The sequence below is a fragment of the Mus caroli genome, unplaced genomic scaffold (genome assembly GCF_978045245.1).
Source record: "Mus caroli unplaced genomic scaffold, Mus_caroli_1 scaffold_7, whole genome shotgun sequence".
Classification (NCBI taxonomy): domain Eukaryota; kingdom Metazoa; phylum Chordata; class Mammalia; order Rodentia; family Muridae; genus Mus; species Mus caroli.
This window is the reverse complement of record NW_028227262.1, coordinates 132,260,390-132,285,154: the sequence shown is the minus strand read 5'-3', so window position 1 is coordinate 132,285,154 and position 24,765 is coordinate 132,260,390. Positions and strand designations below refer to the sequence as shown.

The 24,765-nt window shown below is 40.8% G+C and overlaps 1 protein-coding gene across 1 annotated transcript in view; it reads left to right on the top strand.

Annotated features, from left to right (window-relative positions):
• Cav1 (caveolin 1) overlaps positions 1–20,280 on the top strand; it is a 41,159-nt gene extending 20,879 nt beyond the window's left edge. The window contains exon 3 of the mRNA XM_021165377.2: positions 18,089–20,280. Coding sequence (XP_021021036.1) covers positions 18,089–18,430 — 342 coding nt within the window. The 3' untranslated portion in view covers positions 18,431–20,280. The remainder of the gene's footprint in view (positions 1–18,088) is intronic.
• The last annotated feature ends 4,485 nt before the right edge of the window (positions 20,281–24,765 follow it).

Sequence of the window (24,765 nt, the reverse complement as noted above, 5' to 3'; positions counted from 1 at the left end):
TCAAAGGCCTCTCAGCATGTTGGAAATTTGTGTGGGAACAGAGAAGGGAGTTGGAAGTTGGAATACATGCTCTCTGTGTGTGACTAGATTTGGTACACACATTAGAATTTTTAAAATATGTATTTAATTTAAACAAAACCATGCGTTGGTTTTATTAAATATAGAGCAGTGGAGATACACCACAATCTCTACTGACTGGTTTTTCATAACGATCACAGGCGTTTATTTTTGATCAATAATCCATATCTGTAGGTTGAAATTAGGAAAAGATTTTCTGAGAGTGTTTACATCAGGATCCAGGTGTCATCCAGTGTAAGAGGAATTTACAGAAGGAAGTAAGTCAGGGCCGAAAGGCCCAGAGAGAGTACAACATGGATACCACAGGACTGTCATTAACTATAAGGAGCCATGACACACTCCAGTAAAATTTATCACTGAAGAGAGAAAAGAAGTCCTATTTAAAGTGAAAGCCCTGGGGGAGGGGGGGAGGGGCTGGAGAAATAACTCAGTGGTTAAGAAAGGGCAAAGCTATTTTAATGGATGCAAGTTCATTACACAGCATCCTTGTCAGATGGTGCACAACCACTTGTAACTCTAATCCCAGGGCATACTGCACCCTTCTAACTCTGAAGGTACCTGCACTCATGCATATACTGACACACAAACAGACAGACAGGCTTTTAGACTTAGCACTCAGAAGGCTGAGACAGGGGGACTTTCAGGTCTTGACTAGCCTGAGCTATATAAGGAGATCCTGTCTGAAATAAGAAAAGTACAGACCCAGACCCCAGACTGATTGAAGGGCTAACTGATTCTAACAGTTTTTTTTTTTCTTTGAAGATCCTTTTGGTGTGTTACTCATGTTGAGAACTTCTGAAAATTAAAAACCATAAAGTAGTGCACTGTGGAGTATTAGATTTTAAGGTCTAGAATTGGTTGTCTGGGTGATTTTCTGCATATCTGGTGTTTAGGCAGGATTCTCCAGAAAAACAGAACCCATGGAATGTACGTAAGAGAACATTGTAAGCCTTAGTCTGGCTTACAATGTAGGAGTGGGATATTCTAACAACAGTGAGAATCCAGTAGCCTCTCAATCCAGGAAACTGGATGCCTCAGTTGTCCCAAACAAGTGCTAAAATAGCATAAAGATTTCTGGAGAGCCGCAAGTATCCTGTCCACATTAAAAGACAAAACTGGGTTTGGGTACCCCCAGGAAGGAGCAAACGCTGGCAGGCAGTGATGCTTTTCCTTCAGATCTTCTCATGTCTCAATCACCATTGGAAGGTACCGCCCAGCTTGAGTCAGTTAATCCCCTCTGCCTAAGGTGTGGTTAGATTGTAAACCCTAGGTTAAAGGTAAATCCTATTAAGGTAACAATTAAAACCAATGATCAGATTTGGTTATAATCTCAAGCCCTTTGAGACATATAGGTAGTGTTACACAAACACTGAAAATGGTCTAATTATTTTTCTAAGATTGTGTAGATTATAGAAAGTTTAAGATGGTGTATTTAGTTCTTATACACTCATGGATTTGAGCCTCAGCACAAATTTTTAAGAAATTAGGTATATATTCGCTCTACATGTTTTTATATAGGTATGAAAGTTGAGTTGGCTAATATAAATGACATAAAGTAGACACAATAGCGTGAAAGAGGCTTGCTTTAGAATTGGATTCATTGTCTATCCCTTCATATCCAGTTATCTTCAAATTTAGTAACATATAGCAACAAGTATCCATCATCTTACACTTTCTGTGTGGTGTAACTTGGCTGAGTGGTTGCTCAGGGTCTCTCACCAGGTGCTAGATCCTCCCAAAGCCAAGATGGGGTAGGTGCCACATCCAGACTTAGCATGGTTGGTGATCCTCTCCTCTTAAGCTGCTGAACTGAAGTCTCCAGTGTCTCAAGACTTGATAGCCAGGGCCCTCCTCTAGGTCTTGTCCATGCCATCCCCTTTGAAGGTAACCCAATCATGGTAGCTAATTTCCAACAGAGCAAACCAGAGAGCAAGAACAGCACACAAGGCAAGCAGTTACAGTGTTGTGTAAACTCTTCAGCAACCCCCAACACATTTGAAGGACAATCACTTCTAGCCACCAACTCAAGCAGAGGGCGTTGCAAGAACATCTCGAAGGAAAACTTTGAGACCCATTTTAGACGCTGTTATATTTTAACTTCATTTCTATAAAAGAAAAACTGACTGTGCTGCTTCATTCATAGCTAATTTATCATGCTAATATTAATGTAAAGCAAACATCTCCTGAATGAAGCTTGGCTACAATCCGTGGGAATTTCTAGCAGTGTGGGAAGGAAATGTCGAGGCCAGACAAGGAACATGTTTCTAAATGTGCACGTACTATGCCTAGCAACAGAGAAGTTGTTGTTGTTCTAGGACAGAAACCTAGAGCTGTGGTTTACACTGATGGTGTGTACACATTGCTAAGTGGTCAGTATCTCTGGCATTGTTTCCATATCTGGTCAGTGGCAAAAGGAGCATCTTTCTAACCCCGTGTCCTCCACTCATTCATGTTACCTCATGATCATGAGGTGACATCACTTTATGTAATTAGAATATACTATTCTAAGCAGGACGAAAGGGGTCTCCCAATTAGCAGCTGTATCTTAAGGAGTATAAAGTTTTCCTAGAGGCTAGAATGATGGCCCAGAACATGAGAATAGGCACTGTTCTCACACAGGACCAGAGTTAGACTTCTGAGACCCACATTTGGTGGCTTGAAACTGTCTGAAGTTCAGCTTCAGGGAATCTGATGTCTAATCCTGGATTCTGCCAGCATCTGGACACATATTAGTGTGCACACACATGCGTGCACGTGCGTATGTGCACAAACACACACACACATAATTAAATAAAAAGTAAATACGCTTTGAAAGAAAAGCTCTCTTGAAACTTTTGCTCAGCAGACTAACTTAAATCTTATTGGTCAGAACCGAGTCACATGTATAATATGCTCAACAAACCACTCACCGATAATACTGATGTGCTACACCAGGTATAAAGTAACCATGACGTGACTCTGAGATCAGGAGAGAGTTTCAGTCAACTAAGTGGTTAGGGCTCTTTTGGAACAGCAGTGTAACTGTGCTGGACAGACAGCAAATGGGTCTTCAGTAAACATCTTGGCAGCTGCTTAGTTAGTATTATGTCCTCCACATACATTTAATTATCCTAATAATGTCCTAATATATACCTCATATACAATCAGAGAATTTACTAACAGTATAAAACTATATTTTCTTCACTGAAACCAAACAGGAAAACATTGTTGTACACAAAACCACAAAGGTACTTATATTGGTCTTGACTGTCTCTTATTCAGAAAAAAAGTCCACATTTGGAGAAAAATGACTGTATTTATTTTATTCCTATGTACATGTAGACCACCTTTCAAATATTACCTTAAGATGAATTTAACTAGATAGGATATTATGAGATTTACTGCGTTAACCAAGCATTATCAAAACATAATAAGACAAACTGTCTTTCTTGAAATCCATGGTTAGATTTTGTTATGTTTCAGAAACAGCCAAAGCTGTGCAAGGTATTTTAGCATCATTTATAAAAATCTAATAATATAAGCTTTTGACTCCTGATAAAGCATCCATTGAGACCCAGAAATATTACTGAAGTGCATTTGTGCCTTTCATCTGTAGGTCTGCAGAGTGGACAGTACCAAACTGGCAAATATGCTCCTTCAGTTACAGACGGAAAAGTCAGTTCTTTGGTGTAATAACTTCGCTTCATCGGAGGCATCTCATTTTAAAAGCCACAGGGTGCCTATACCATGTGGGTTTGTTGTCTTTTCTTTCTAAGGAAAGGAAATTTCTAACTCCCGTGCCAGTCTAAATCTGAGCAAGCGTATAAAGGATTGCTCTGGGTGACGCCAGAAACACTGAACTGAACATAGTCAGTTCTGCTAGGTGCATAGTCATCTAATCAATGGCAGGGCAAAATTCCTTGCCTACCAAGGTATAGTTGCAATGGAGAGGGGTAAGTGGGACAAGTCTCCTGGGAAAGGAGCCTCACAGGTGGCTGTTTTGATGGAAGGTTGATCATTCAGATGGTCTGTGCAAACACTGAGCACCAGGGTACTGGCAGGAAAAGGCATCACCATCGCTTGTCTAACAAATAGACCTGCAGGGCCTCTGGAGAGCAAGATGTTTAAATTCAAGTAAAGGACCAGATGTCATTGTTGTTGGTCTCAGAGCAGACTACCAGAGTGGCTACCAGAGTGACTGGGAGTGTTTGGTGATGGCAGGCAGTGGTGGCAGAGGTCAGGATGGTTTCCAAACCTGAGTTCCCATCCTGTGCCTGCCATTTGATGAGATGTTAGATTTGGTCTCACCATGGTGGTCATTGATGCCTGTACTTTATACTGGACTTCAGTTCTTTATAAATCATTTGCTTTATTCGACAACAAAAGGACTTCAAGGAGATACAAATTGGGGATACTATTAGCAGATGATTTGATAGTATATATAAGTGACCCTAAAAATTCCACCAGAGAACTCCTAAACCTGATAAACAGCTTCAGTGCAGTAGCTGGATATAAAATTAACTCAAACAAATCAATGGCCTTTCTCTACACAAAGGATAAACGGACTGAGAAAAAAATTAGGGAAACAACACCCTTCTCAATAGTCACAAATAGTATAAAATACCTAGGCGTGACTCTAACTAAGGAAGTGAAAGACCTGTATGATAAGACCTTCAAGTATCTGAAGAAAGAAATCGAAGAAGATCTCAGAAGATGGAAAGATCTCCCATGTTCATGGATTGGCAGGATTAATATAGTCAAAATGGCTATTCTGCCAAAAGCAATCTACAGATTGCAATCCCCATCAAAATTCCAACTCAATTCTTCACTGAGATAGAAAGGGCAATTTGAAAATTCATCTGGAATAATAAAAAACCTAGGATAGCAAAAACTATTCTCAACAATAAAAGAACCTGGGTGGAATCACCGTGCCTGACATTAAGCTGTACTACAGAGCAATTGTGATAAAAACTGCGTGGTACTGGTATAGTGACAGACAAATAGACCAATGGAATAGAATTGAAGACCCAGAAATGAATCCACACATCTATGGTCATTTGATCTTTGACAAGGGAGCTAAAACCATCCAGTGGAAAAAAGACAGCATTTCCAACAAATGGTGCTGGCACAACTGGTGGTTATCATGTAGAAGAATGCGAATTGATCCATTCTTACCTCCTTGTACAAAACTCAAGTCTAAGTAGATCAAAGACCTCCACATAAAACCAGAGACACTGAAATTAATAAAGGAGAAAGTGGGAAAAAGCCTCGAAGATATGGGCACAGGCGAAAAATTCCTAAACAGAACAGCAATGGCTTGTGCTGTAAGATCAAGAATTGACAAATGGGACCTCATAAAATTGTAAAGCTTCTGCAAGGCAAAAGACACCGTCAATAAGACAAAAAGGCCACCAACAGATTGGGAAAAGATTTTTACCAATCCTAAATCTGATAGGGGACTAATATCAAATATATACAAAGAGCTCAAGAAGCTGGACTCCAGAAATTCAAATAACCCCATTTAAAAATGGGGTACAGAGCTAAACAAAAAATTCTCAACTGAGAAGCACCTGAAAAAAAAATGTTCAACATCCTTAATCATCAGGGAAATGCAAATCAAAACAACCCTGAGATTCCACCTCACACCAGTCAGAATGGCTAAGATCAAAAATTCAGGTGACAGCAGATGCTGGCAAGGATGTGGAGAAAGAGGAACACTCCTCCATTGTTGGTGGGATTGCAAGCTTGTAAAACCACTCTGGAAGTCAGTCTGGAGGTTCCTCAGAAAATTGGACATAATACTACTGGAAGATCCAGCAATACCTCTCCTGGGCATATACCCAGAAGAAGTTCCAAGTGGTAATAAAAACATATGCTCCACTATGTTCATAGCAGCCTATTTATAATAGCCAGAAGCTGGAAAGAACCCAGATGTCCCTCAACAGAAGAATGGATATAGAAAATGTGGTACATTTACACAATGGAGTACTACTCAGCTATTAAAAAACAATGGATTTATGAATTTCTTGGACAAATGGATATATCTGGAGCATATCATACTGAGTGAGGTAACCCAATCACAAAAGAAGTCATTAGATATACACTCACTGATAAGTGGGTATTAGCCCAGAAACATAGAACACCCAAGATACAATTTGCAAAACACAAGAAAATCAAGAGGAGGGAAGACCAATGGGTGGATACTTTGTGCCTCCTTAGAATAGGGAACAAAATACCCATGAAAGGAGTTACAGAAACAGTTTGGAGCTAAGAAGAAAGGATGGACTATGCAGAGACTACCCTACCCCGGGGATCCATCCCATAATCAGCCACCAAACCCAGACACTATTGCATATGCCAGCAAGATTTTGATGAAGGGACCCTGGTATAGCTGTCTCGTATGAGGCTATGCCAGTGCCTGGCAAATACAGAAGTGGATGCTCACAGTCATCTATTAGATGGAACACAGGGCCCCCAATGGAGAAGCTAGAGAATGCACACAAGGAGCTGAAGGAGTCTGCAACCCTATAGGTGGAACGACAATATGAACTAACCAGTACCCCCCGGAGCTCGAGTCTCTAGCTGCAAGTGTAGCAGAAGATGGCCTAGTCAGCCATCACTGGGAAGAGAGGCCCCTTGGAATTGCTAACTTTATATGCCCCAGTACAGGGGAATGCTAGGGCCAAGAAGCGGGAGTGAGTGGTTAGGGAAGCAGGGCAGGGAGGGTATAGGGAACTTTCGGGATAGCATTTGAAATTTGAAATGTATATAAAGAAAATATCTAATAAATAAATCATTTGCTTTATCTTTCTCTGAATCTATTAACTAGCGCTACCTTGCTTGAAGGGGAATTTTCCTCTGTCATGACTATTCACTTAGCAGAATGATGTTCAGTTCAGTGCACTTTGAGTATTCTGAAAATCGATATATAGACTAAAGATATTTGTTTGTAGTCCTCAGGGTTGAAGAGATGACTTAGTGATTAAAGAGATGGCCTATGTTCAATCATGAGCAACAGCATTTAGACCCCAGCACCACACACACACACACACAAACCAACAACAACCATTTAAAGTATTTATTCCAGTTCTATTCACCCTGACTGAAGTATAAAAATGTCACTGGCACAATATAAAGAAGACATCTGTCTAAAACATATGCACACGTACTGCCAAACCAAAGTCTTAGAAGGCAAGGAACATGTGTGAGTACCTAGAGATAGAACAGGTACCAGAAAATATGGAAACATTGTGGGGCCTTGGGCTATTCATGCACTTGGGATCTGTGAAATTAGCATTCTAACTTTAACTTTTTTTTTTTTTCTGATTCATTTGGGACCCTGAGATTGTCTGCCTCAGTTTCCATATCTGCCATTTATCTTGACAGTCCCTGGCTGAATTCCCAGGATTGTGAGCACATAGTGTTCAGAGTAGTATAAAAATAATCAGTACACAAAACTCAAAATATCCTTCTTACCAGATGTCCTGGCCTGAAGTGGTAATATTAGCAAGAGCTGTGCCTTTCACCACCATGCTGTGAGTGCTTCTGGGCACCCAGCACTTCAGCAGTGCGGAAGCAGAGGTGCTTACACCCGAAACGTGACACATTCTAGCTTTGTTCGCTAGCATCTGGGGGGCCTGGAGCAATTTATTGACTTCCCTCAAAACCCTCATCTTCGAAAAGCAGTAGGAGTGAGCACCTCAGAGGCTTGAGAGAACAAACACAGGTTAGTCCTCTTGAGCCAGCAGTAGGCGCTGAATTCACAGCCTCTATGCTTTATACCTTTATATCAATCATACTTGCTTATCTATTGAAAACCCTGTTCATCTGATCAAGATGTCTGTCACCCCCGCTGCTTATTTAGCATGCTACGTTTCAGGGCTTTGCGCTCAGTAAGCTCTCTTTGCAGTAGCGGACATCCGGACATCCGGACATCCAACATCGCTGTAGAATGAGGGAGGGAGGAGAAAGCATCGCCCCTGGCTTTCGGGCTCCATCAGCTCGAGTTGCTTCTGCCTTCAGCTACACCTAATTTGCCTGTACTGTTTTATTCTTCTAAGTCACCGTAAATTCTTTTTTTTTAATTAATAATTTTATTTGTTTACATTTCAAATGTTTTTTTTTTTTTTCTCTTTCCACTGATGGCCGACTAGGCCATCTTTTTTTTTTTTTTTTAATATTTTTATTACATATTTTCCTCAATTACGTTTCCAATGCTATCCCAAAAGTCCCCCATAGCGCCCCCCCACTTCCCTATCCACCCATTCCCATTCTTTTGGCCCTGGCATTCCCCTATATTGGGGCATATAAAGTTTGCAAGTCCAATGGGCCTCTCTTTCCATTGATGGCTGACTAGGCCATCTTTCGATACATATGCAGCTAGAGACAAGAGCTCTGGGGTTCTAGTTAGTACATCATGTTGTTCCAACAATAGGGTTGCAGATCCCTTTAGCTCCTTGGGTACTTACTCTAGCTTCTCCATTGGGAGCCCTGTGATACATCCAATAGCTGACTGTGAGCATCCACTCCTGTGTTTGCTAGGCCCCTGCATCGTCTCACAAGAGACAGCTATATTTGGGTCCTTTCAGCAAAATCTTGCTAGTGTATGCAATGGTGTCAGCGTTTAGAAGTTGATTATGGGATGGATCCCTGGATACGGCAGTCTCTAAATGGTCCATCCTTTCATCACCGCTACGAACTTTGTCTCTGTAACTCCTTCCCTGGGTGTTTTGTTCCCAATTCTGAGAAGGTGCACAGTGTCCACACTTTGGTCTTCATTCTTCTTGAGTTTCATGCGTTTAGCAAATTGTAGCTTAAATCTTGGGTATCCTAAGTTTTGGGCTAATATCCACTTATCAGTGAATACATATTGTGTGAGTTCTTTTGTGATTGTGTTACCTCACTCAAGATGATGCCCTCCAGGTCCATCCATTTGGCTAGGAATTTCATAAATTCATTCTTTTTAATAGCTGAGTAGTACTCCATTGTGTAAATGTACCATAATTTCTGTATCCATTCCTCTGTTGAGGGACATCTGGGTTCTTTCCAGCTTCTGGCTATTATAAATAGGGCTGCTATGAACATAGTGGAACATGTGTCCTTTTTACCGGTTGGGACATCTTCTGGATATATGCCCAGGAGAGGTATTGCTGGATCCTCCGGTAGTACTATGTCCAATTTTCTGAGGAACCGCCAGACTGATTTCCAGAGTGGTTGTACAAGCTTGCAATCCCACCAACAATGGAGGAGTGTTCCTCTTTCTCCACATCCTCGCCAGCAACTGCTGTCACCTGAATTTTTGATCTTAGCCATTCTGACTGGTGTGAGGTGGAATCTCAGGGTTGTTTTGATTTGCATTTCCCTGATGATTAAGGATGTTGAACATTTTTTCAGGTGTTTCTCTGCCATTCGGTATTCCTCAGGCGAGAATTCTTTGTTCAGTTCTGAGCCCCATTTTTTAATGGGGTTATTTGACTTTCTGGAGTCCACCTTCTTGAGTTCTTTATATATATTGGATATTAGTCCCTTATCTGATTTAGGATAGGTGAAGATCCTTTCCCAATCTGTTGGTGGTTTTTTTGTCTTATTGATGGTGTCTTTAGCCTTGCAGAAGCTTTGTAGTTTCATGAGGTCCCACTTGTCAATTCTCGATCTTACAGCACAAGCCATTACTGTTCTATTCAGGAATTTTTCCCCTGTGCCCATATCTTCAAGGCTTTTCCCCACTTTCTCCTCTATAAGTTTCAGTGTCTCTGGTTTTATGTGAAGTTCCTTGATCCACTTAGACTTGACCTTAGTACAAGAAGATAGGAATGGATCGATTCGCATTCTTCTACATGTTAACAACCAGTTGTGCCAGCACCATTTGTTGAAAATGCTGTCTTTCTTCCACTGGATGTTTTTAGCTCCCTTGTCGAAGATCAAGTGACCATAGGTGTGTGGGTTCATTTCTGGGTCTTCAATTCTATTCCATTGGTCTATTTGTCTGTCACTATACCAGTACCATGCAGTTTTTATCACAATTGCTCTGTAGTAGAGCTTTAGGTCCGGCATGGTGATTCCACCAGAGGTTCTTTTATCCTTGAGAAGAGTTTTTGCTATCCTAGGTTTTTTGTTATTCCAGATGAATTTGCAGATTGCACTTTCTAATTCGTTGAAGAATTGAGTTGGAATTTTGATGGGGATTGCATTGAATCTGTAGATTGCTTTTGGCAAGATAGCCATTTTTACAATGTTGATCCTGCCAATCCATGAGCATGGGAGATCTTTCCATCTTCTGAGATCTTCTATAATTTCTTTCTTCAGAGACTTGAAGTTTTTATTATACAGATCTTTCACTTCCTTAGTTAGAGTCACGCCAAGATATTTTATATTATTTGTGACTATTGAGAAGGGTGTTGTTTCCCTAATTTCTTTCTCAGCCTGTTTATTCTTTGTGTAGAGAAAGGCCATTGATTTGTTTGAGTTAATTTTATATCCAGCTACTTCACCGAAGCTGTTTATCAGGCTTAGGAGTTCTCTGGTGGAATTTTTAGGGTCACTTATATATACTATCATATCATCTGCAAAAAGTGATATTTTGACTTCATCTTTTCCAATTTGTATCCCTTTGATCTCCTTTTGTTGTCGAATTGCTCTGGCTAGGACTTCAAGTACAATGTTGAATAGGTATGGAGAAAGTGGACAGCCTTGTCTAGTCCCTGATTTTAGAGGGATTGCTTCAAGCTTCTGACCATTTACTTTGATGTTGGCTACTGGTTTGCTGTAGATTGCTTTTATCATGTTTAGGTATGGGCCTTGAATTCCTGATCTTTCCAAGACTTTTATCATGAATGGGTGTTGGATCTTGTCAAATGCTTTTTCCGCATCTAAGGAGATGACCATGTGGTTTTTGTCTTTGAGTTTGTTTATATACTGGATTACGTTGATGGATTTCCGTATATTGAACCATCCCTGCATCCCTGGGATGAAACCTACTTGGTCAGGATGGATGATTGTTTTGATGTGTTCTTGGATTCGGTTAGCAAGAACTTTATTGAGGATTTTTGCATCAATATTCATAAGGGATATTGGTCTGAAGTTTTCTATGTTTGTTGGGTCTTTTTGTGGTTTAGGTATCAGAGTAATTGTGGCTTCATAGAATGAGTTGGGTAGAGTACCTTCTGTTTCTATTTTGTGGAATAGTTTGTGAAGAACTGGGATTAGATCTTCTTTGAAGGTCTGATAGAACTCTGCACTAAACCCATCTGGTCCTGGGCTTTTTTTGGTTGGGAGACTATTAATGACTGCTTCTATTTCTTTGGGGGATATAGGGCTGTTTAGATCATTAACCTGATCTTGATTCAACTTTGGTACCTGGTATCTGTCTAGGAACTTCTCCATTTCATCCAGGTTCTCCAGTTTTGTTGAGTATAGCCTTTGGTAGAAGGATCTGATGGTGTTTTGGATGTCTTCAGGATCTGTTGTTATGTCTCCTTTTTCATTTCTGATTTTGTTAATTAGGATGCTTTCCCTGTGCCCTCTAGTGAGTCTGGCTAAGGGTTTATCTATCTTGTTGATTTTCTCAAAGAACCAGCTCCTTGATTGGTTGATTCTTTGAATAGTTTTTCTTGTTTCCATTTGGTTGATTTCACCCCTGAGTTTGATTATTTCCTGCCGTCTACTCCTCTTGGGTGAATTTGCTTCCTTTTGTTCTAGTGCTTTTAGGTGTGTTGTCAAGCTGCTAATGTGTGCTCTTTCTAGTTTCCTTTTGGAGGCACTCAGAGCTATGAGTTTTCCTCTTAGAAATGCTTTCATTGCGTCCCATAAGTTTGGGTATGTTGTGGCTTCATTTTCATTGAACTCTAAAAAGTCCTTAATTTCTTTCTTTATTCCTTCCTTGACCAAGGTATCATTGAGAAGAGTGTTGTTCAGTTTCCACGTGAAGGTTGGCTTTCTATTATTTATTTTGTTATTGAAGATCAGCTTTAGTCCATGGTGATCTGATAGGATGCATGGGACAATTTCAATGTTTTTGTATCTGTTGAGTCCTGTTTTGTGCCCAATTACGTGGTCAATTTTGGAGAAGGTACCATGAGGTGCTGAGAAGAAGGTGTATCCTTTTGTTTTAGGGTAAAATGTTCTGTAGATATCTGCCAGATCCATTTGATCCATAACTTCTGTTAGTTTCACTGTGTCCCTGTTTAGTTTCTGTTTCCATGATCTGTCCATTGGTGAAAGTGGTGTGTTGAAGTCTCCCACTATTATTGTATGAGGTGCAATGTGTGCTTTGAGATTTACTAAAGTTTCTTTAATGAATGAGGCTGCCTTTGTATTTGGAGCATAGATATTCAGGATTGATAGTTCCTCTTGGAGGATTTTACCTTTGATGAGTATGAAGTGCCCCTCCCTGTCTTTTTTGATGACTTTGGGTTGGAAGTCAATCTTATCTGATATTAGAATGGCTACTCCAGCTTGTTTCTTCAGACCATTTGCTTGGAAAATTGTTTTCCAGCCTTTCATTCTGAGGTAGTGTCTATCTTTTTCTCTGAGATGAGTTTCTTGTAAACAGCAAAATGTTGGGTCTTGTTTGTGTAGCCAGTTTGTTAGTCTATGTCTTTTTATCGGGGAGTTGAGTCCATTGATATTAAGAGATATTAAGGAAAAGTAATTGTTGTTTCCTGTTATTTTTGTTGTTAAAGTTGGCATTCTGTTCTTGTGGCTGTCTTCTTTTAGGTTTGTTGAGGGATTACCTTCTTGTTGTTTCTAGGGCGTGGTTCCTGTCCTTGTATTGGTTTTTTTCTGTTATTATCCTTTGAAGGGCTGGATTCGTGAAGAGATAATGTGTGAATTTGGCTTTGTCGTGGAATACTTTGGTTTCTCCATCTATGTTAATTGAGAGTTTGGCTGGGTATAGTAGCCTGGGCTGGAATTTGTGTTCTTTTAGTGTCTGTATAACATCTGTCCAGGATCTTCTAGCTTTCATAGTCTCTGGTGAAAAATCTGGTGTAATTCTGATAGGCTTGCCTTTATATGTTACTTGGCCTTTTTCTCTTACTGCTTTTAGTATTCTATCTTTATTTAGTGCATTTGTTGTTCTGATTATTATGTGTCGGGAGGTATTTCTTTTCTGGTCCAGCCTATTTGGAGTTCTGTAGGCTTCTTGTATGTTCATGGGCATCTCTTTCTTTAGATTTGGGAAGTTTTCTTCTATAATTTTGTTGAAGATGTTTGCTGGTCCTTTGAGTTGAAAATCTTCATTCTCATCCACTCCTATTATCCGTAGGTTTGGTCTTCTCATTGTGTCCTGTATTTCCTGGATGTTTTGAGTTAGGATCTTTTTGCATTTTCCATTTTCCTTGATTGTTGTGCCCATGTTCTCTATGGAATCTTCTGCACCTGAGATTCTCTCTTCCATCTCTTGTATTCTGTTGCTGATGCTTGCATCTATGGTTCCAGATTTCTTTCCTAGGGTTTCTATCTCCAGTGTTGCCTCATTTTGTGTTTTCTTTATTGTGTCTACTTCCCTTTTTAGGTCTAGTATGGTTTTGTTCATTTCCATCATCTGATTGGATGTGTTTTCCTGTTTCTCTTTAAGGACTTCTACCAGTTTGGTTGTGTTTTCCTGTTTTTCTTTAAGGACTTGTAACTCTTTAGCCATGTTCTCCTGTAGTTCTTTAAAGTCCTTCTTGATGTCCTCTACCATCATCATGAGATATGCTTTTAAATCCAGGTCTAGTTTTTCAGGTGTGTTGGGGTGCCCTGGACTGGGCGAAGTGGGAGTGCTGGGTTCTGATGATGGTGAGTGGTCTTGGTTTCTGTTAGTAAGATTCTTACGTTTACCTCTCGCCATCTGGTAATCTCTGGAGTTGTTATAGTTGTCTCTGTTCAGAGGTTGTTCTTCTGGGGATTCTGAGTATCCTCTGTCAGCAGACCTGTACAGACTAAGTTCGGCGGAGTCCTGGAGCCAAGATGGCGCTCCCTGCAGGGCAGGTCACTGTTCTCTGGCTGGGAGGGTGTCGGATGTCTGCGGCCCCAAAAGGGTGCTGCCTCAGCGGTTCTGTGGCTCCCGCCTGTCCCAGAAGCTGTCTGCCTCTGTGGTCCTCACTCTGACCTGTACAGACTAAGTTCGGTGGAGTCCCGGAGCCAAGATGGCGCTCCCTGCAGGGCAGGTCACTGTCCTCCGACTGGGAGGGTGCCGGATGTCTGCGGCCCCTAAAGGGTGCTGCCTCAGCAGCTCTGTGGCTCCCGCCTGTCCCAGAAGCCGTCTGCCCCCGTGGTCCCCACTCTGACCTGTAGAGACTAAGCTCGGCGGAGTCCCGGAGCCAAGATGGCGTTCCCTGCAGGGCAGGTCACTGTCCTCAGACTGGGAGGGTGCCGGAAGTCTGCGGCCCCAAAAGGGTGCTGCCTCAGCAGCTCTGTGGCTCCCGCCTGTCCCAGAAGCTGTCTGCCTCTGTGGTCCTCACTCTAACCTGTAGACTAAGTTCGGCGGAGTCCCTGAGCCAAGATGGCACTCTCTGCAGGGCAGGTCTCTGTCCTCCGGCTGGGAGGGTGCCGGAAGTCTGCGGCCCCAAAAGGGTGCTGCCTCAGCGGCTCTGTGGCTCCTGCCTGTCCCAGAAGCCGTCTGCCCCCTTGGTCCCCACTCTGACCTGTAGAGACTAAGCTCGGCGGAGTCCCGGAGCCAAGATGGCGCTCCCTGCAGGGCAGGTCACTGTCCTCCGACTGGGAGGGTGCCGGATGTCTGCGGCCCCTAAAGGGTGCTGCCTCAGCAGCTCTGTGGCTCCCGCCTGTCCCAGAAGCCGTCTGCCCCCGTGGTCCCCACTCTGACCTGTAGAGACTAAGCTCGGCGGAGTCCCGGAGCCAAGATCTACATTTCAAATGTTAGTCCCTTCCCAGTCTCCCTTTCATAAGCCTCCCCACCCAACTCCCCTCCTCTTTGCGTCTAAGAGGGTGCTCTCCCAACCACCCGCCCATTCCCACATCACTCCTCTAGTATCTCCCTTCTCTGGGGCATCAAGCCTCCATAAGACCAAGTGCCTCTCCTCCCACTGATGCTAGGTAAGGCAGTCCTCCACCTTAAATTCTTAAGACTAAATTAGAAACTAACTGAATAGATAGATAGATAGATGATAGATAGATAGATAGATAGATAGATAGATAGATAGATAATTTTTTTCTTTTCATCATCTTGTCACAGAAAAAACCCACAAAATTCACTGAGGTACAAAATTCATTGAATGTTATACTCACTACCTGTTTGGGGCATGCACTGAAAATGTAGCTACCTAGAAACTTTCAAAAATACCTAAAAAGAGAAAAAAGAATCTCCAATATGCTTACTTAAAAAGTACTTTAGATGTAAAGTTAAGGAAATTGTTATCAAGAAAGTTTTCGTAGAAACACATGTCCCTAGATATCTTCTCTAACTAGATATACTTCATTAATATGAGCAAATTATATTTATATATGCATGCACACACGCACACACACACACAAACACACACACACGTTGTTCACTGCCTCTGAGGTCATGCTAGGGAAATTATTACTTACCAGCAGAGTTCAGGGTGTGAAACAGATTCTAAGTCTATTAATATGCCTTCTAATTGTGAAATGCTCTGTTCATTTTCAAAAAATACTTTTCATAAAGTGCTTCAGTCTTAAAGAAACCATCAACTTCTTTAGACCAGACTTGAGCCTCAAACCAACCTCTTGTTCACATAGACAATCCCTTGTCATTTCTGGAATAATTAGTAATAAACCTTCCTGTAATGAAAGCAATGGGCCTTTGTACACTTTGTATGCTCCAGCAGTTCTGCACTCCCAGGAGATTGGTCAATCACCATGCATTATCCTTTGATCCCAGATTTAAATTTTATTGATGATTTTGCAGTTTTAAATAATGACACCTTTTTAAAAAGTAAAAATAAGAGTATATTTTAAATGAATTGAAGGAAAAAATCTTAATTTCTCATTTTCATTGCTTTGGGAAGAATGTGTTACACATAGACGATTATAAATAAATTGAACAGAAACATCATTCAAGTGTTGGTCTGATTTGCCTTATGCCCCTCTCCATTTTCTCTAAGTGTGTGTGTGTGTGTGTGTGTGTTTCAGAGGACATATCAGAGATTGTTTTTCCAAACCCACCCATCATTTTTTATTAAACATAAACTCTCTCACTAGTCTGGAATTCCCTGCTTAGACTGGCCTGCTGAGCCCTGTGTCTGGTGGGCTTTGGTTTGTTTGTTTGTTTGTATGTTTGCTTGTTTGTTTACTCTTTTTTTAGTGTGTTCTGAGGACCAAACTTATGTCCTTGTGCTTGCACCTGAGCTATCTGGATTCTACAATCTGCTAAACACACACACACACAAGTAAATATTTACCTCAGTCTAGTTCTGAATGTTCTGAGGAAAAATACAATAACAATAAATCTATTTAACTTCATTTGCAAAATTATAACCAAGCCATTTTGCATATTATACTCTTAGGACACTGGGCAATAGAGAAAGAAACAGAATGTTCTAGAAAATAAACTTTAAGACTGGTAAGCATCATGTACTTTTTCCAAAGATAGTTTGGTGTGCTGAATCAAAGGTGACTCTTTGACACTGAGCCACAGCCTGAAGGAACCCAAGTTCTAGCCTAGCTCTGCAGGGCTGCTGCTGGTCAATGACATCAGTTTCTTTGAATTTCAAACTATGCTAGAGCCCCTCACATAGCAGCCACCAGGAAGGAGTTGCTCTATTCTGCTTTCCTGATGATAACTGCTTTTAATCTTGTGTTTCATTTAGTTTATATAAAGCCTAAGAAGTAACTATGTAGGTGAGTAAGTGAGACCTTGCAAAAGAACTGAATTTGCACTGGGATCCTCCTATTGCTGTGTGTGCATCTGACTTTAGAAAGTCGCCATATGTCTCTTCTTTTGTAAAGTGACAGGAACCCACTGTTCTAGGTAACCAATGCAAAGAAGCAGTTGTAAGTGCTATGTAACTGCAAATTTGGTTGATTGCTTTCCAGTGGCTTCCTAAAATGGACTTCTGAAATATCCATGATTCTTGGGCCATTGGCATTTGTCTTAATCATTACCAAAAACTATATTCTCAATTTGTCTAATTCTAAGGTGAGGTTCCGATCTGCTAACTTAATTTTTCTCTCTCTAATATTCTCCTTGCTCTAATGTCACCTGTGTTCTCCCTAACAGTCCTATTGAGAGTTCGAAGGTCATTCTTTGTTCCTCTCTTTGAAATAACACTCAGACACACACACTCACACACTTAGATATTCACACCCCTTGTCAAATTCATCTAAAGAAACTGTGTGTCTGTAGCTGCTCTTCCCTGTTCTAACATCTTCAAAGACCCTCACTGTATGGAAAACAGTACCCATTCTGGCCTCAACATGTCTTCTGATGTGGTCACTCTGGTCTCCTCTGCCTGTGACACTCCTGGGTCTCATTCTTACTTGCTCCTGATGCTTGGATCCCAGCATTCCCACGCACCTCGAATTTCCCCATCACATACATTTCCAAAGCTCTGCTTTGCCACCCCACAATCATTTCTGTGCCTCAACTCGCAGTGATGATAGGATGGATGAAAGGATTCTGTTAATCCTGTTACAAATGTCATTAACAGGTTTGTCTAATTCTAACTGTGTCTAGTATTTAACACTGGATTATGATTGTCTTTGAAGGCAGTAAAAACTTAGGTCACATTATTTACCTCTTACTGAATGTTGGGTGTCCTCACTCATGTTCCTGAGTTTTGCTTTAAACCACATCTATTTAACCTGAGCAGTAGTCCTCAACAGATGACACAGCAAAGAAACACCTGGGATGTAGGTTAAAATCCTTTTCTGCTCCACCCTGGAATAATCAGATCTAAGGAGAACCATATATTCATGTTCCCAGTGAGGTCCAAGGAGGCAGGTGCTGATGATGGCTGCTGATTGCCTTGCACAGGGCTGGCACACAGATCTTACACATTTGCATACATCTCACATGGTCTTCCCCCCTTTTCTTCTGTTCTCACATTCTGCTCCTTCTTTCTTTCAGATTGACTTTGAAGATGTGATTGCAGAACCAGAAGGGACACACAGTTTCGACGGCATCTGGAAGGCCAGCTTCACCACCTTCACTGTGACAAAATATTGGTTTTACCGCTTGTTGTCTACGATCTTCGGCATCCCAATGGCGCTCATCTGGGGCATTTACTTTGCCATTCTCTCCTTCCTGCACATCTGGGCTGTTGTACCGTGCATCAAGAGCTTCCTGATTGAGATTCAGTGCATCAGCCGCGTCTACTCCATCTACGTCCACACCTTCTGCGATCCACTCTTTGAAGCTATTGGCAAGATATTCAGCAACATCCGCATCAGCACGCAGAAAGAGATATGAGGGACATTTCAAGGATGAAAGGTTTTTTTCCCCCTTACTATTTCCTTGGTGCCAATTCCAAGTTGCTATCGCAGCAGCAATTTATGAATGGTCTGTCTTGATCAAGAACAAAGAATTCATTCCCACCGTTCTCTTATATACTACTTGTCTCTTCTAAGCTACTGCATCTATGTTTGACAGCCTGGAATGTTTAAACCCATTCCTGCTCTCTCTTTTATATGTGAATCATTGTTTCATTGGCTAAGATATAAACATATTTTTGAAAGATGATTTGAGAAAAATAGGAAGGACTGGGAGGCAGGGGAAGAGTACCGACAACCTCAACTGCCTACTCAAAGGTGATGATGTCATGCAAAGGGAAGAGATTCAGGCTATGGCCATGTGTTTAGGGGCATGAAGGAAGGTGTTTAATATATGCCGGTTATCTAAGGAATTGGTTGTTGTCCTCACTCTTAACAATCCAGTTAGATTTAGGGATTTAGGGATCACCATCAATTTGGAGATTATAATCTTCATCATACCAACAATGTTTTACTCATCCTGGCATTTTTTAACCTGTTATTTTGTTTGCCTGAATATTTGCTATACTGAGAATAAGACCCACGTGCCTTCTAATTTTTCATGTTTTTTTTTTTTCCAAATAGGATCTAACTCATCTACTTGCATGATGCCGGCAGCTTTCCTAAAAACAAACCATACAAAATGCACTTGCTAGTTCTCTGTACTTGTTTCTGACTCTGAAATACAGAACCTGTTGATGTTGATATCTGTGCTTGGCTATGTAGCATCTTTCTCTATGTTAAGCCTGGTCAACATTAACCCAATGAAATGATTTGAAGCAGACAAATGGGGCTGAGACCTCTCTGGACTGGCAGAAGTAGAAGCCAGCTTTCCCTGCCACTCAGCAACTGAGTGAGGCCAGCGTGTCTATTCAGTTTCACTCATTTTCAAGAATAATCACAGGTTCCTGACTCTAAGCTGACCCCTCACCAGGATAAAGGTTTAGTGACTGACTGGGACGGCTTAGGAGCTCAACACTGTGCTTCCTTTTCAGCTGAACCTCCAGGGAGGGGTGTCACAAAGGAGGTTGCCAAGCCTGTTGTAAACATGGCCCCTTTTATGCAAAGCCTTTGCAATAATCTGTAATGCTGTGAAGCTCAACCTTTCCCCCTGCAAGGAGCCTTTGACCCAATCCAACCATCATTTTGTTCAGAAAGGTGGGGGAAGGGTGGTAACAAAAGCCTGAGGTAATGTTCTTGCTGGAATAAGTTCAAGTTTTTCTGAACCCAAACTGAGGAATTTCACCTGTGTACCTGAGTCTCCAGAAAGCTGCCTGCCTGGGACACCCAAAAGCCTTGACTTCCCAGCTCACATTACAGCTCTGCCCTTGGGGATATTTTTAAAATTCCAGATAGGCTTTTATTTTCACTTTCATACATTTATTGGAACCCTGCTTGACTTGTTTTCTCCTTTAGTCTTGCCGACACTTTACCAACCTGCTACCTACTTTGATTGTTTGCATTTAAAACAGACACTGGCATGGCCACAGTTTGAATTTTAAACTGTGCACATAACTGAAAGTGTACTAGACTGTATACCTTTTTACATGTAGAGATATTCTTTATCTTTATATAAGGAGAATCACTTGGGAAATGATTCTACAATTCAGTCTGTAAACTGTGTGTTCCAAGACATGTCTGTTCTCCCTAGATACTCAGTTTTATACAAGTCGATTGCTGATCCAAAAGGTTACTGAAATTTTATATGCTTACTGATATATTTTACACTTTTTTATGCTGCATGTCCTATAAAGATTTCAAATCTGCACAATAAAATTGTTTAACAGTTAAGCAGTTTTGTTTGTATGTGTGTCTGTCTGTATGTCTGTCTGTATGTAGTAAGCAAGTATACAATGCATATTTGTGGGTTTGTATAATGTTTGGGGGTAGCAAACTTCTTAAATATTAAAAATTAATTTAAGTGGGATTTTTCTGCTAAAAGTCATTGCTATTCATGGATTACTTCAAATAGTTTAGTTGTAATTTATAACTAATTTAAAGCCATTTTAGTAATTTATGCAATGATTTATTATCTACTAATCTGAGTCCCAGTAACCATATGTCATGGATATGAATATTGTCATCTAGTTCCACCTAAATTTACATTTGGAATTCTGTATTAAAGTGTTCTAAAGATACAAATCCACAAGACATGGACAGGAATGATAAAGATGGAGATTAAGAAAGAAACTAAGGCTGGGCATAGTGGCGCACGCTTTTAATCCCAGCACTTGGGAGGCAGAGGCAGGCGGATTTCTGAGTTCAAGGTCAGCCTGGTCTTCAAAGTGAGTTCCAGGATAGCCAGGGCTACACAGAGAAACCCTGTCTCAAAAAACCAAGAAAGAAAGAAAGAGAGAGAGAGAGAGAGAGAGAGAGAGAGAGAGGGAGGGAGGGAGGGAGGGTGCAGTGAGGGAGGGAGGGAGGGAGGGAGGGAGGGAGGGAGGGAGGGAGGATGCAGGGAGGGAGAGAGAGAGAGAGAGAGAGGAAGGAAGGAAGGAAGGAAGGAAGGAAGGAAGGAAGGAAGGAAGGAAGGAAGGAAGGAAGGAAGGAAGGAAGAAAGAAAGAAGATAAAAACAAAGAACAAAAGATTTATCAAAAAGAACTTGGCTTCATTTTGGGATACTGGCAATTTCTAGAAGGTGAACCAGGATGCTGGGGATCCCACTCAGGGGTCCGTGAGCTCAACACTCCAGGAAAACTAGTATCTGGTTTTCCAATGAAAACGGTGGGAGGAAAATGATATGCCAAGTAGGAGGGCCTCTGTCTGACTCAAGCAAAGGTCAATTTCTTGTTCTATTCAGATCTTCAACTGATTGAATGAGGTTTACCCATGTGAAAAGAGGGCAACATGCTTTTATTCAGTCTAGCAATTGAAATAGCAATGTCATTGAAACCACTCTTGAAGGAACCATGACATAATGGTTGACCAGATATCTGGACATTTCAAGGCCCAGACAATTTGACAAAGGAAATGAACCCGTACAGCTTCCAAATTCAATGTGATTTAAAAAAATCTCTAGTTTCTTTCAGCTAAGAAAAATGCATGGTCATTACCGGGTTTCTCTCTTTTCTCAGAAAGCCTGGGAGCTGTTTAGCAGGCAGTTGTGCATAGACTATGAGTTGACCCATCTGTTTGTTTCCACTGCACACACCCTGATCATCACCATTCGATCCAGGCAGAACTGTGACTTCCACTTACAGGAGAATAAGTGAAGTGTCCTTAGACCGAAGTGAACTATCCTTCTGTTTGTCATGTGAATGTCTCATTGTCTACACATGAGCAAAGTCACCTGTAGCTTGGTTCAGCCCCACCCATGAAAATGGTCCATCACTGGGTATACAAACAACTATACAGTTTGGAAGACTTTGGCTTCATATTGACACTAAGTTGATTCATATATCACACATTTATATATTTCCATATATAGAAATACATGTTGACCCAAAGAATTAGGTCGCTCAGTCTGAATAGCTCAATTATAACATCCCTGAATAGTGAGTTTAAACATTTTATCTTTCAAATTGTTCACATTTTGAGGGATAAGAAGTGAAGAAAGACAGCCATGGTATGAGGAAAGGGTAAAGCCACAAAAAGATTTGCTATATGAAGGCATAAAGTAATAAATATATACAGTATTAAATTTCTATATATCATAAATATGCAAAACAAATGGCAAATAGGTTTGCTGAATGGTTAAAATATGTAGTGCATAGCTCTATAATATACTTGAAATATAAATTCAATATAATTTCCTAAATTAAGATTATGAACATGACAATTTTTAAAGGCATAAAAATTTATGTACACATGATAATAATAAAACTTAAAAATTTACAAGGTAAATTTAGTTATTTCGTGGGGTTTGCTGTTAATTTTGGATTAAAAACAGAAAGGGAACATTTAACTAAAATAACTTCTGATTTCTATCAGATACTTATTTCTATTGCATACATAAAATATTGAAAGCTAGAACAGTCTATAAAACTGTTCCCATCTTATAATAAGATCTACAGAGCATAATGAGTATATAGTCCCCATAGCTAATGTCCTGTGGTATTGCTCCTGTCCTGTGTATCACCCACCAAACCTCTGTTCCCTCCACTCCTCCATCCTGCTCTGTGTGGTATCAGAGCCTCAAGGCTTCCTACTCCCAGGACCTTGCAGAGGCTTTCTGTCTATTTTGAATATAGTTATAAAAAGAGTTTATCAGGTGAGCAGAGTTCAAGTAAACAGTAGGAATAGTTAAGTCGCAGTAGTTAAAATTGCGACGATCCCTATGTATCATGTCTGTGCACTTCAATTGTATTCATTTACACACTTCTATCAACCTTCTACAATGCATTTTTCATACCATTTCAATTATAGAGATTAGTAAACTGTGACTCTGAGGAGTCAAACAGTTGATCCAGATTCACACAGCTAGTGTGAATCTTACAACGTCAAGATTATAAACACATGGATCTTCCAGAGTTGCTCGCTGACCAATGGCATGAATTCACACAGTTAGCAACTGATAATGCTGAAAAACTGAAAGCAAGGTGGGTCTATGTGAAGAACAAGTGCTGGCCAACATCCCAGGCTTCAATAAAATACAAACAAAATACTTTGCTTCTAAATATAAAAGTAAAACTACTCTCATAAATTTATCAAAATCATTTTAAGGGTTTAAAAATAAGAGGGCTCAGTAAGTTGAGCCCAAGTCTCATCATAAGGGCTCAAAAGTTAAGGTTTTACCGATTATCATGATGTTTGTTTGATTGACTGATTGATTCTTTTTTTCAGAACCAGGTCTGAACCCAGGTCCCTGCCATTACTAGGCAAGTGCTCTACGACTGAGCTAAATCACACATTAAACCCCAACACTTGAGAAGACACAAAGGTAGATCTCTGAGTTCAAGGCCAGCACAGCCAGGCCTATACAGAGAAAGCTGTCTCAAAAAGTGAAGAGAGAGAGGGAGGGGGAGGGGGAGGGAGAGAGAGAGAGAGAGAGAGAGAGAGAGAGAATATCTCACTTCAAAACCTCCCTTGAACTCAGGTTTTTCTCTAACTCAGTGGTTCTCAACTTGTGGGTCGTGACACCCTTTGGAAAATATCTATCTCCAAAAATATTTGCATTATTATTCATAATAGTAGCAAAATTATAGTTATGAAGTAGTAATTTAAATAATATTATGGTTGGGGGTTATTACGTGAGGAACTGTATTAAAGTATCACAGCATTAAGAAGGTTGAGAGCCACTTGCACCTATTAACTATTTTACATACTTTCTTTTATAGCTAAATTTCTCAAAGGAATGTCTTTGGACATTTTCCAAACAGCATTAAAACTACCCCCAGTCTCACTGTATATTTAAGCTGAATAGGCTTTTAGCATTCCTCTTGAGTTCAGGTGCTGCCACTGTCAGTTCACTTGACTTTTCTTATTTTGTTGCTTAGTTATAATTTGTCTATGAAATCATAACCAAACCAAGTTCTAGAGCAATGACTATATTATACATGAATTTCATGTTGACTGTTAAACATTGAAGATGTTCTACTCAGATCATACTTCTTTGGAAATATGGCACTTTGTCCTGCATGGGTTGCACAGGCCCTAGGACTCAGGAGACAGAGACAAAAAATCTAGAATACAGGAGCAGCCCAGTGGGTAGAGTGAGACTCTATGTCAAGCAACCAAGGTGGGGGGAATTGCAAGTGCCAGGATAGCACATGCAAAGCCCTGGGTTCTAACGTCTGCACCACATACCCAGATACATCTCTAGTTCCTTGGGTTTGTTTGTTTGTTTGTTTGTTTTTGAGGCCATAATTACAACATTTTCCCCTTCACTTTTCTCTCTCCAAACCCTTCCATATATAACCCCTCCTTGCTCTCTCTCAAAATTATGAGCATACATATGCACTTAGGAATATACATTCATGAAATTACACACACATGCACACACACACACAAACACACACACACACACACACACACACACACACACAGAGGCTATTCTTTTTCTTATAATGGTGTAGGGCACATGGAATGGTCATGGGACTGGTAAAGTGGCGCACGTTCAAACCCTGGAAATCTCAGAGATTTGAGACCCACATGAATAGAGCTAACTCTCTCCCTATTTCCATACCTGCTTTGGGGCACATAACCATGACCTCCAACTAGGTGATCACAAACAGTCAGTCATGTACCCAGCACCTGGAACACCTCTCTGTGCTAATGAGGCATTGCAGTAGCCTTAGCCTTCCGCCAATGACCTTTTCTTCCTGGATATTTCCACA